At 41.2% G+C, this 12,834-nt stretch overlaps 1 protein-coding gene across 3 annotated transcripts in view; it reads right to left on the bottom strand.

Annotated features, from left to right (window-relative positions):
- Positions 1-12,834, bottom strand: part of ARFGEF3 (ARFGEF family member 3) — a 126,011-nt gene that overhangs the window by 87,600 nt on the left and 25,577 nt on the right. For all 3 annotated transcript variants that reach the window (XM_044292392.1, XM_044292394.1, XM_044292393.1), the window contains exons 6-11: positions 11,650-11,772; positions 9,675-9,717; positions 7,339-7,423; positions 5,353-5,457; positions 3,629-3,953; positions 2,286-2,398 (exon numbers count right to left, since the gene is read on the bottom strand). In XM_044292392.1, the coding sequence (XP_044148327.1) occupies positions 2,286-2,398; positions 3,629-3,953; positions 5,353-5,457; positions 7,339-7,423; positions 9,675-9,717; positions 11,650-11,772 (794 nt within the window). The remainder of the gene's footprint in view (positions 1-2,285; positions 2,399-3,628; positions 3,954-5,352; positions 5,458-7,338; positions 7,424-9,674; positions 9,718-11,649; positions 11,773-12,834) is intronic.

The raw sequence follows: 12,834 nt of genomic DNA, 5'->3' as shown, positions 1-12,834 counted from the left end.
CTGCCTGTCACTGTTACAAGGTATACCAGTGCACTTTACAAGTCAAGTGCTCTAGTGATAATAAAAAAAAATATAATAATAATTAAAGGTCAATACATTTAATTTATAAAAAAAAATCCATAAAAAGTGGTTTTATTTAGTAAAAGTGGGGGGAAAAAACCCACATACACGGAATTGCTGAGTTCTCGACAACACATAAAAGATAACATGGTAAAACTGCCCAGTAAACAATATAAAAAAATATAAAAAAATAATGGAATTGTTATTTTTTTTCCTATCCCCCCTTCCCAAAATAATAACTGTTAATCTGTTAATCAATAAGTTCCATGCATCCCCAAATGGTACCAATGAAAACTACACCTCACCCCACATACGACCACATCTGCAGAAAAATGAATAAATTCTCACTTTTTGATTGCGGTGATACAAGCTATTGTTTTAGCACGAGACTGTGCAAAATTTGTAAAAACACAAAAAACAATGCATATTTGGCATCACTGTAATCCTACAGACTCATAGAATAAAAGTAACCCGCTAGTTATGCCACACAGTCATAAATTTAAAGTGCAAGAAACAATGTTAAAATAGAAATATTAAACCAATCATTAAGTTACGTGTCATATGAGGTCGATAAAAACTGCAATTCATCCTGCAAAAAAACAGGCCCTCATACAGCTATATCGACAAAAAAAAAAAAAGTTTTGCCACAAAAAAAGGGAAATTAATTGAGAAAAATTGATTATCGTACTTGAATTGAAAAATAGTTGTTTTTTTGTTGTAGTTTTTTTGCAAAATTGTCCAGTCTTATACTTTCAAGATCTGTTTGTGATTGGTACCATTCTCAACCCTACAGAACTATCACTTCTCACAGCTGACAGCTTGCTACAGTTGTATTCAGACTAAGCAGCAATCCCCTGTGATCTTAACCTAATAATGACCACGCGCAGTATACAGAATGTACATACGGCATGCAGCTTGGGCTTGGAACCTGCACCGCTGTAAGGGTACGTCCACACAGGAGGAAAATAGAGCAGAATATTCCTCTGCGGGGGTTATTACATGAGGTTATTGATGCGGAAATGGCTCTGGATTTCACTCCATTGCCATTGATCTCCAAATCCATGGTGCTGATCGGCAGCATACATTGGCATGCTACAGATTTGAAAACCATACCGCATCTCAATTCAAGCTATGTTTTTTTTACGCTTGTTTAAAATCGCATCCACTTTGCTGGTACTGTATTATGCTGAGAGTTTGCCACATGAAAATTTGCAACTGTAAATACACAGCATATCTGGCACATCTGAACAGACCCTAAATGTACTGCGCGTGCTTAAAGCTCCTACTTCTCTTCGGGGTCCCGGAGTCTCTGACAGAAGCAGTTTGTAACTTCCTCACTGCAGCTCACACAGTGCTCAGTGGACTGAGGCAGTGCCTAAACTGCCGCCTCAGTTGGACCAGATCATGTGATCCCCAGGTCCACCCCGACATGGCAGATAAGCTCTGCCAGTGACTAATTTCACTACTGGGCGCTGTTTTCTCTTTTAACTAGGGCTCGGCTAAATGCCCGATACAATGTAAATGCGAAATAAAGAAAAATCTACAGAGTGGAGGGCAACTGAGGTCTGTTAAGACTTTATGGGAGTTAAATATACACACAAAATAAAATAAAAACTGAACAGAAACTGTTGTCAAAGCTGCTCCATAATCAGAAACTTTTTAGGAGCCCACTTTAATACTTAATTTTAGTGTACATTTTCAAAACAAAAAACATAACCTATAGTATATATGTAAAAAAAAAAAGTTGCAACTTTGTGACTTTTAGCACTTACTTCTCCCTAATAATCTACTAAAAATGTATTTTAAAAAAGTTGTTATACCACGCTAAAAATAAGTGTCTGGTCATAACTGGTTATTAAGAGGTTAATATAGCCACTACATAAATCTCTTTCCCTGGACTGTTTCAGCCAGGAGTCCAGGCTGTTTAGCTCATTGAGGATAATCTACACTGGATAAAACTGTAACGCTCAGCAGTGAAGAATGTTAAAATAGGTTGAGGAACAACTACAGTGTGTGCTGTCTGGTATCACTCCCACATTTGTGTGTCCAGCCCAAGAGGCCATCTTTGACTACCTAAAATCAGATCTTACTACAAAATGTGCCTATTTTAATAATCATAACATAATCAGTGACAAATGCACAGTAATACTCTAACTTCATGTTAGCAAAAGATACTGTAAGCAAATGAATGATTGTACAATATCAAGTAACCAGAAAATACTTACAGCTTCAGCAGGTCTAGATTTGACTTCCTCTTTGATATGGACCTTTTCCTGGTTTCTGGTTCAGATATGCATGGCCCAGCCAAATCAAAAAGTCTCTGAGGACTGCTAAGTATCTACAGGACAAGAGATCGATGAACGGACTATGAAACACGTCCGGCAGTAGTCTAATGCGCTGTGATTCAGGCGCAGCACATAAAAGCTGTGTCTGTGTGAAAATTTCCACTGCTTCTCTGCCTGAGAGCGTCTCAAAAGCATGGTCAACAATGTAATAGGAGAATGCCACGGACACGGGTATTTCTTTTAAAGGTTCCATTAACTCTGAATATACAAAACTTATAAAATACAAGACTAAATAGACAGATGGACAGATAGGTGAGATAGACAGACAGAGAGATATGTGATAGATATGAGATAGATATAGATGGGCCAGGACACATACAAGTTTGAATGTGTAAGGCTGGTCCATGACAGATGTTTTGCTTATGTTTGTGTATGTAGATACCGTAGTTTGTCTTTTTGATTTTATTCCAATGTCAATAGGTGCCCCATAAATTGTCATGTAGAGAAATCACAGTGTGTGTGTATATATATATATATATATATATATATATACACACACACACACACATACACACAACTGTATATGCGTTACAGGCAATGTATGAAATCAGGCATTCTATATAATGACTAGACATTTTCATTCTATAGAATATCTCAAGTATTCAGGCAACGTATAAATCGCTTAATATTTCACACATTTCCTATGCATTCTATATAACCAGCAAAGTATAAAGTAATACCTTTCAGAGGTTGTTCGCACAGCGACAGCACCATAAATTCAAAACTGCCAAAGTATAAAATACTCCCTTCCAGAGGTCGTTCTTCCACTATTTTATTACAAGTGTACTTTATTTTGCATTTTTCTTTTAGGATTACTTAACATTTCATACTTTGCCTAAAGAGTACTTGTCATTCTATATATTGCCTAGGCAAAGTATCTAAAAGACTGAAATAACACAGACATTTTACACAATGCCTGCATTTCATACATGGCCTGTAACACATGCAATGCACCGTTTTGTGAGTTAAGGAATTCATGAAAGAGTTCTGTAATTACAGATTATCACATTGAACCTTCAGTGACTCATTCCCTTATATTCATTATCTCGCCGAGAACAAAGATAGAGTTTAGGCAATGAATAAACAAAGCCAATTACTGAGATTCCTCCTCTATAAACATTCATTAGAGAACTCTATATATTTATGTGTAGACGTGTATAGAAAAAGAAGGACATTATTCATCTCTCAGATTAGGAGCAGAGGATACTGTAATGAGCACCTACCTCCTTCATGATTTTGATGGCTTCCACACGATTCTGTGGTGGTGCATACAGTAGGATCCGGTGGTATAATGACTGCAGGACAGGTCTCATAGATTCAACTGAGCCCATAAGTCGGACTAACTCTGCTGCAATGTAATAGATGGTTCGGGCAACCGGTCCACTCAGAGCTGGTGCTGTAGAAGAACATGCTGATCCCCTTCCCTGGTCTGCTACTCCAGCTGACTGACATTCCGAGTCAACAAAGGTGTTATTATGGGCGGAGGTGATTGTTTTGTCATGGACTGGATTTCCAAGGATCACTACAAGTGCTGGACAGAGATGCTTCCTGGAAAGCAAAAATTACATAGATAAGTATATTAAAGGGGTATTCCCACTTGAGACGTTTATACCTTATGGATAGCATGTGCAGTAGACCCTGGAGTGGGCCCCTGAAGTGAGTGGAGAGCAAACCGCATACACAGGCACCCTCCATTCATTGCTATGGGACTTCCAAAAATAGCCAAATTATTTTCAGAAGTTCCACAGAGGTGAATGGCGGGTGACCACACATGCATGGCTTGCTCTCCATTCATTTGGGGGCCCCGTTCTTGAAATAGGAGCAGAACTCAGAGGAGTGTTCAATGCTTATCTGAAATTTATGGAATATCCCATTGATATGACATAAATATCCAAGATGGGAATACCCCTAGTGTTGAATTATGACAAAATCTAAACCATACAATGAAAAAGCAGCCTAATGAAATTAGAGCGGAGCCTGAAATAAATTACTAAAATAGTCACTATTCCTTTTTACTTTTTATAAAAGGAGCCATCTAATTGGCATTTACTACCCAGTCTGTCACTTCTATGCCAGAAATATAGATGTATCGGGCAGTTTAAGATGCAGCATTGGACATTTATTGTATATGGTTTAGAAGGCTATACCCTCATTGACAAAAAAAAAAAAGACACCAAGAAGAACTCGTTGGAATCAAATAAAATTTTCTTTGTGTGAATGATGATAAATGTGATTACAACATTAGAGTGGAAAGATTAATAAGTTCAATTTTCAATAAGTTTAATTCGGAAAGCTATACAATTGAGTGGAGGCTCTAGTATCCTGTTGAGCTGCCTCAGGCCTGGATACAAGATGAGATACGGTTGGGCATGGAGGCGTACAGGTTCCGTATGATATCCTGGGCCTGTAGATACTGCACTCGTAGGGTGAGCGACTGTCATATGGCTTGGCTCCTTAGATCATCACACCAGCAGTTGGGGCAGTGCGTCACTTCACAGAATAGGCAGAATTGAAGTGCTCACCATGAGGGCTTCATATTCAAACCCAACTGTCGTCCGATTCCAAACTTTGCTGAAGACGATACAGTTCCAGACTATAGCAGTCCAGGTTTCTCTTTCATGACACCACCGAAAATGAAGGGGATGGTGGCTACCTGTCAATAGCGTGAGATGTAATGGGCGCAGTAACACCAAATTTCCCTCTGCTAGGCGCCTGAAAATGGTCTGGCCAGGGACAGGGGTGCGCACCCAAAAGTAGCCTCTGAGAGACTTTTTGTAGGGCAGCAGGGGAAGCACTTTTACACCCTCTAAGTTCCAGTGTCTAATCAGACCTGTACACATTTCCCTGAGACATAACTGCATGCAGAGATTTTCAGCAATCTGACATTTCTATTGTTTTGGTCAATGAGTGTGTAATGCAGCTTAGGCCATTTTTAAATTACACTTACCATATTAAGTCCATAAAGCCTTTGTGGTTGTGCATTGTAGGGGACGAGCTGTTGAGCATTGAAAGGATACATTCCAAATATAGGAGCTGCAAGGGGTGATTCTCACTGCAGACAATAAAATGACGTGAATAGATGTTCCAAAAAAATTGTGATATCCCACCGCAGACCTGATTCCCCAACCTTCTTCTGATCTCAAATAACAGGGGACTCCACTATGCTGCGTGCGTTGCATACACTTGGACTGAAAAGCACTGCGACTTATTAAATACAGGTGCACGATTCTGATATATGCTAGACAACATATGCAAAAGGAAACTCTATTGGCATTGGTTTAGCTATTAGAGTCTAGTAAGTGTATATGTCGTTCCCAGCATATACCGTATGCCAAATGTGCACCCCACACGTAATATGGAGAAAGTCTTAATCATTATAGAAGCCTGCCGCTATAATCATGACAATGTCTAATAAAGGATATTAAACTATTTAGGAGAAATCATACTATTATCTGAATTAATAAAATCAGTTTCTAGTTAAAGGGTTTGTGCCAAGTTTAGACATTATCCCCTATCCACAGCATAGGGGATAACTGGCTGATTGCTGTGGGTCCAACCGCTGACAGCCAAGCGATCCTGAGAACAGGGGTCTACTTCCCCCGGCAGGCTCCTTTCGTTCTCTATGAGAGAGTCAGAAACAGCTGAGCGCTGTACTTGGTTATCTCTCTGGAGTGGTAGGGCACGTGCTCAGCATGCCGCTCTATCAGACCGGGGGAACGGGACCCCATTCTTGGGATCAATGGGGTTCCCAGCAGTCAGGCCCCTAGCAATCAGCTAGTTACCCCCTATCCTGTGTTTAGAGAATAGGATGTTAAACATTTTTTTAATTCACATGTATTTAAAACTTTGCTCACAGACTATTATATCCACACAGTAGCCTCTCTGTAAAGAAAGAAAAATGGTACAGCTTGGTTTAGTCCTGTAAAATGCATCCATAGGAGAGATGAATAGCGATAAACATGGCGTCAATTATGGGACACTCACATGTATCATGCGATCTGGCTTTCAGTTGATTGCCCAGGTATCTAACAGATGAACAGTAGTATACTGAGGAGTAGTATATACAGCATTACTACCTGTAGCAGCATCTCTTCATCCTGTCTCTCAGTGTCTGCGTAGAAGCAGATTTCTGTGGGTATGTGTGTTGTTTTTTTTTTACACTAAACATGGCAACATCACCTAGAGATAGGCAGCCATTTTACAACTCACCTAGAGACAGGTGACCATTTTATAACATCACCTAAAGTCAGACAGCCACATGAATACACAAAATGATTTGGTTATTGTAATAACCACTAGTAAAATCATTATTTCACCACTAATCCTAATTAGTTATCACATAGATGTGTCCTTGTGCTGACCTACCACATGTATGTCATGTTATGCTGCTACTTACTATCAGGAATAATATGATGTGAAGAGTGTCACATAACTGATGCCATGTTTCCGTTAGGCCATTGATACAGTACATAGGACTGATGCATGGGCTATACCATTCTAGTGTATATAGGGGTCAACCGCCTGATATAAGAAAGGTATGTATGCAGAATCTTAAATGCATGTATATGAAAAAATTATATTAAAATAATGCAAACAGGACTACTCCTTTAAGTGCACCAAGGGCAGGCTCAAGCCACTATGTGCATCCTTCCTGCTTCCTCTGCCAGCCCCTCCCTCTCCTTTCTGATTGACAGGGCCATGTTTCTACACAGTTATTGCATCTGGCCCCTGCCAATCAAGAAGGAGAGGGAGGGCCTGGCGCAAGGGTGCACAGAGGGGCTTGAGCCTGCCATTGGCGCACTTTACTGTTCATTTGCATATGGATGAAAAGTACTTTTTCTCCAGAATGAAGCAACAGCTAGCCAAATGTATCATTACATTCAGCTGATAAGCCCTACAAAATGTTCCTTTAAAATGACTATATCATACTTACTTAATAACTGCTAGCAACTTGTCACACAGGACGGTGAGGACAGATACTACATCATCACAGAGCGACTCTATGGATGGTCCAGATTCTAGGTTACAGATGAAAGCATGAATAAGTGACAGACACAGAATAATACAAGTTAAAGGGGTTGTCTGGGCTTTTAATACTGATGACCTTTCCTCAGGATATGTCATCAATATCAGATCGTCAGGAGTCCGACACCTGACACCCCTGCTGATCAGCTGCATGAGGAGACGGCACATGCAGTGTGCAGGTGCCGTCTCCCGTCTTCTCTCTTCCTGCTCGCTGTTGCTTTGCCATAGACAGCATTATGTCAGTGTTATCCAATACATTACAGAACTGTAAGACCCCTTTCACACGGGCGAGTTTTCAGCACGGGTGCAATGCGTGAGGTGAACGCATTGCACCCAATCATTTCTATGATGCTGTGCATATGAGCGGTGATTTTCACGTATCACTTGTGTGTTGCGTGAAAATCGCAGCATGCTCTATATTGTAGAATGTGATGGACCATGTGATAAGCGCAGTGACGTCACCAAAGGTCCTTTTCTCCCAGGTCCTCAAAGAAGAAGGAAGAGAAGCCGGGCTGCGTGAACAAGTGGATGTGGCAAGTTTAATTTTTTTCATAATTTTTTTTTTTAACCCCTCCACCCCTAATTTACGGTACTTGTTATAAAGGAAAATAATAAAATGTACACAACACCGATCCCAAACCCGAACTTCTGTGAAGAAGTCCGGGTTCGGGTCTGGGTACCAAACATGCAGATTTATCTCATGCGCGTTTGCACTTGCGCTGAAAAATTGCGCATTTTTCCCGCAACGCACCCACATCCTATCTGGCCCTCACACGCGATGCCAGTGTGAAAGAGGCCTAAGGGTTACATACCATCATAAATCAATATAATGCTATGTGACCCTGGCAGTGCTGGTAGTTCAGGCCGGGTGTCACACTGCGAGTCCGGGGCCTAAAGATAGGTCATCAATTTAATTAAACCGGAACACCCCTTTAACTTAAATATAAAAGACAGAGCTAACCTTTGTTGCTTTCACAGAAGCACAGGCCCAGTCCAGACTTGACTGTGTACAGGCGTGATCCAAAGAAAAAACTTGTGGTCCAGCTTCCCATAAAAACTTGCAGCTTTATTAATAACAATAAAAAACTGTTATCCAAACATGAATCACATTCAAGATCCACGATGTCTACGCGTTTCAGACTCCACAATCTCGGTCCTTACTCATGACATGAGTAAGGACCAAGATTGTGGAGTCCGCAACGCGTAGACATCGTGGATCTTGTATGCTATTCGTGTTTGGATAACAGTTTTTTATTGTTATTAATAAAGCTGCAAGTTTTTTATGGGAAACTGGACCATGTAACATGCCTGATCCTTTTGTTCTGAGTGTAGACAAACCACATTCAGGGGGGTCTGGCAATCAAAACACGCACCGTTGGCCAGTCAAGCATGCATTTGTATCGGCCAAGAGCTATTGAGGGTCTATGGCCAGTTGGACGTAGCCGGCACATATACAGGGGATTCTGCTGCCTGTATCTGTGATTGCAACTGACATATCCACTAAGCTGAATTATAGGCACCCTGGAACAGCCCAAGGAAGCAGAGCTACCATCTTGCAGCGCATGGACACAGGATGACAGGTGAGTATGTTTACCCCACTGATACAGTCAGGGCCGGCGCTTCCATAGAGGCAAGGGGGGCAATTGCCCCCGAGTCCTTAGGGGCCCCCAAGCCCACCACCCGACATCGACAGGTCACAGAGAGATGAACGCTTCCATTGTGGAAGCGTTCATCTCCATAGTTATCTGTATCGCCGTCCTCAGGACAGCGATACAGATGACTGTGCTGAGGCAGGGGAGGGAGAGGCGTCTCCCTTCTATGTTCCTCTGATAGGCTGCCGGCCGAGTCTGGTCTGAAGGTCTGAAAGGAGAAGACAAGGACAGACAACATGTACATCAAAGGAGACGTCACTGGATGTAAGAGGTATGGGGCGCGTTATTTCTGTAGTGATGGGGGGGATGTTAAAGTCAGCAAGTGTCGGGGGGGGGGGGGGGGGCTTATTGTTTTTCGCCCCAGGCCCCCATTTCACCTAGAACCAGCCCTGGATACCGTGGCAGCCAGGGCCATCATTATGCATATCATGTATCCTTCTATAGAGCATACATGACTATATATGAGATATTGAAAAATGTCATGGGAAATCGGCCAACTCCTTTAACATCATGAATGTTGCTCTAATTATAGAGACTACTGTATGTAGAATTTATACAGCAGTAGGCAATATACACAGTATATATTACATACCTTGGCTACGAAATTCTAAAAGAGCGTCATGAATTTCTGCATTCTGTAAAAGTTAAAACATTTTATTCAGGATTTCACCTGAAACTTTATCAAACAAACAAAAAAACCTTATAGGCCCGGCCTCCTATTGGTACAGATACTTTAGACTGGAAATATCACCCAATGAAGTTCAGAACTATTCTCTGTAACTAATTCTCTGTAGATCTAATTTTACATTTAAAGGGCATCAGATTTGTACCTAAGAAACTGGCTAACCTGTTGCATGAGCAAAGCAACATATATGAGTATCAGAAGGCATTTGTGTACGATGAATTCAGCAGAAGTAGTACAAATATACTCTTACAAAGGCGAACATGTCAAAATATTAATAATAGATAGAAAAACATTATAGAACAACATTTCCTTAATTTATTATTTTTTTTGCCAGAATATCTTACTTTAGAAGCTTAAAGTAGTTTTTCAAGAATTTTGGGTAGGGGATTTCACGAAACCCTCCCACTTTACCAGACCTGACCGTCTCCCCTTACATCATGACGAATGATCACATGGGGTATCTGGTCACCGCAGCTGCCATTGATTAGCTGCGGCGATGTTTACAGCGAGGGAGCCCAGCAGAGCATTGCAGGCCTGGAGGAGAAGGGGTGAGGAACTGGTAAAGTGGTGGTGGAGGGTGTGCGTGTGTGTGTGTGGGGTGTAAGGCTTATTGCACACGAACGTGTGCGCTCCGTGGCCGTATTGCGGACTGCAATACACGGGCACCGTTCTGTGTGTATTCCGCAAATCCGGAGATGCGGAATGGTGCGAGACGGAAGCACGGAACAGAACGGAACCCTACAGAGTGCTTCCGTGGGGTTTCGTCCTGTACTTCCGTTCCGCAAAAAGATAGAACATGTCCTATCTTTTTGCGGAATGGCCGGATCGCGGAACCATTAAAGTGAATGGGTCCACAATCCGCTGCGGCTGCCCCACGGTGGGTGTTCGTGCATTGCGGCCCGCAGCACCGTTCATGTGCAAGCGGCCTTAGTTTGACAAAAACTGTCCATTCTCCCCATGTTTGCCTATAGGTATGCACTTCCATGTGCACAGATATGTGGATGCACATGGTCTTCTAGTTGTGAAGGTTGCCATACACACCAGTCTAAGGATACTTTCACACTTGCGGCAGAGGATTCCGGCAGGCAGATCCTGATCCGTTTGACAAATGCATTGAAATACCGGACCTGTCTCTCCGGTGTCATCCGGAAAATCGGATCCGGTATAAATTTTTTTTGCATTTTTAAAGGTCTGCGCATGCGCAGACTGGAAAGCCGGATCCGTTTTGCCGGAACACTTATACACTTCCGGCACTAATACACTTCAATGTAAATTAATGCCGGATTCGGCATTCCATCAAGTGTTCAGTATTTTGGGCCGGAGAGAAAACTGCAGCATGCTGCTGTATTTTCTCCGTCCAAAAAACTTAAGAGGCACTGAACTAAGGACATCCTGATGCATACTGAACGGATTGCTCTCCATTCAGAATGCATTAGGATAAACTGATCTTTTTTTTTTCTGTATTGAGCCCCTAGGACAGAACACAATACCGGAAAAAAAAAAAAAGAACGCTAGTGTGAAAGTACCCTTAAATTGTTCAAAACTCCATCGCCAGGTATTTGAATGACCGTATCTGCCAATATGGACTAAACGGTGTATGGCTGCATCGGTGGACAGATTGTTGAAACATCATCTTATTTCCAATATTTATGGCCACCTTATGATTTTTCTCATTACATACTTATATATTAATTGCAGAAAACTGATACTTGGACAGTATTCATGGTGGTCAATAGACTGTGGGCTCTGGTATGAAATATCATAACTGACAATGGAACGGTGACAAGTTGGATAGTCTACAATAAGACAAATCTCTGGCTCTGTCTGAAGCATAGATTTCACCGGCGGAAAATACAAGACGTAAACCAAATGGATGTCTCACCGGGCTGTCCTGCTTTTGGCGTAACTGCAAAGTCAGGTCACTTAGCATTTGACTGAGGGTGGCTCGCACGGCCGTGTTTATGCTGCGCTGATGACAGCTCGATACATAGGTTTCAATGCAGATCTGAAATGGACACGGAAACAGCATGAATCTATATGACTGAATGCAGGAGGATTCCTCCCTATAATCAATCCGCACGTCTAGGTCACGCTACCAGTAGCCACTAAATTCGCACCATGAATTCTCATCGCCATTAGTTCTCCAACATAAAAGGGCAGGTACAAATCAAATGTATATAATATATAATTTTTTTTATTTCACATCCTCAAAAATCAAAATCAATTCACTGGTAATATATTACATACAAGCTACATATTCCCTTATATCAAAGAGGATGCATATGTTTATAGGAAGTGATTACATTCAATGGTTAAACCTTAAAGGGAACCTGATACATTAACCATGTTAAGCTGCAGGAGAAGCTGACTGGATTAATATACAGTTTAGTTGGGAAATATCCAGAATAATTTGTAATTAATTCATTTACGTCCCTGTTCATTCCGGACATAGGAGGAGTTTCTCAGTGACCAATGAACATACATTGGTTGCTAAGGAATGTATGGAGCGGGCTCATCAGCTATGCCCGTTCCATACATAGTGAATGCCTGCAATATTATACACCTGACACCCAACTGCTACAGCCATGAAATAATTATTATCCCGGCCTTTGCAATGGTCAATAGCAATAGCAACTGTGTGGTTAGACAACAATGGATTAGCAACCCACAGTTACATTTTAGGGGGTGTAGATTGGAAGACAGACGGGGCGTCTGTCTTCCAATCTGCACCCCCTAAAATGTAACTGTGGGTTGCTAATCTATTGTTGTGACAGCCAACCTGATGTTACAGCTCCTATTACACCCTGGCCCTGGCAGGGTGTAATAGAATGCCATTAAAATTGCTATTCACAGCAATGTGGAAGAACTGCTGTGAGTAGTACAAGTGAAAATCAAGTGAATGAAGTTTTTAAAAACCGTAAAAAAAAAGAAAACACTATAAAAAAAAATAATAATAATTAAAAACACTAATTTTTCACATTAAAAATAAAAAAATAAGAAAAAAAAAAGTATAATCTGTATTGCTGCATCTAAACATATATGCAAATTTCATGTTATTTATCATGCG

The sequence above is a fragment of the Bufo gargarizans genome, chromosome 4 (assembly GCF_014858855.1).
Source record: "Bufo gargarizans isolate SCDJY-AF-19 chromosome 4, ASM1485885v1, whole genome shotgun sequence".
In the NCBI taxonomy this organism is placed as follows: domain Eukaryota; kingdom Metazoa; phylum Chordata; class Amphibia; order Anura; family Bufonidae; genus Bufo; species Bufo gargarizans.
The sequence above is the reverse complement of the archived record's forward strand: the minus strand, read 5'-3'. Positions and strand labels throughout refer to the sequence as shown.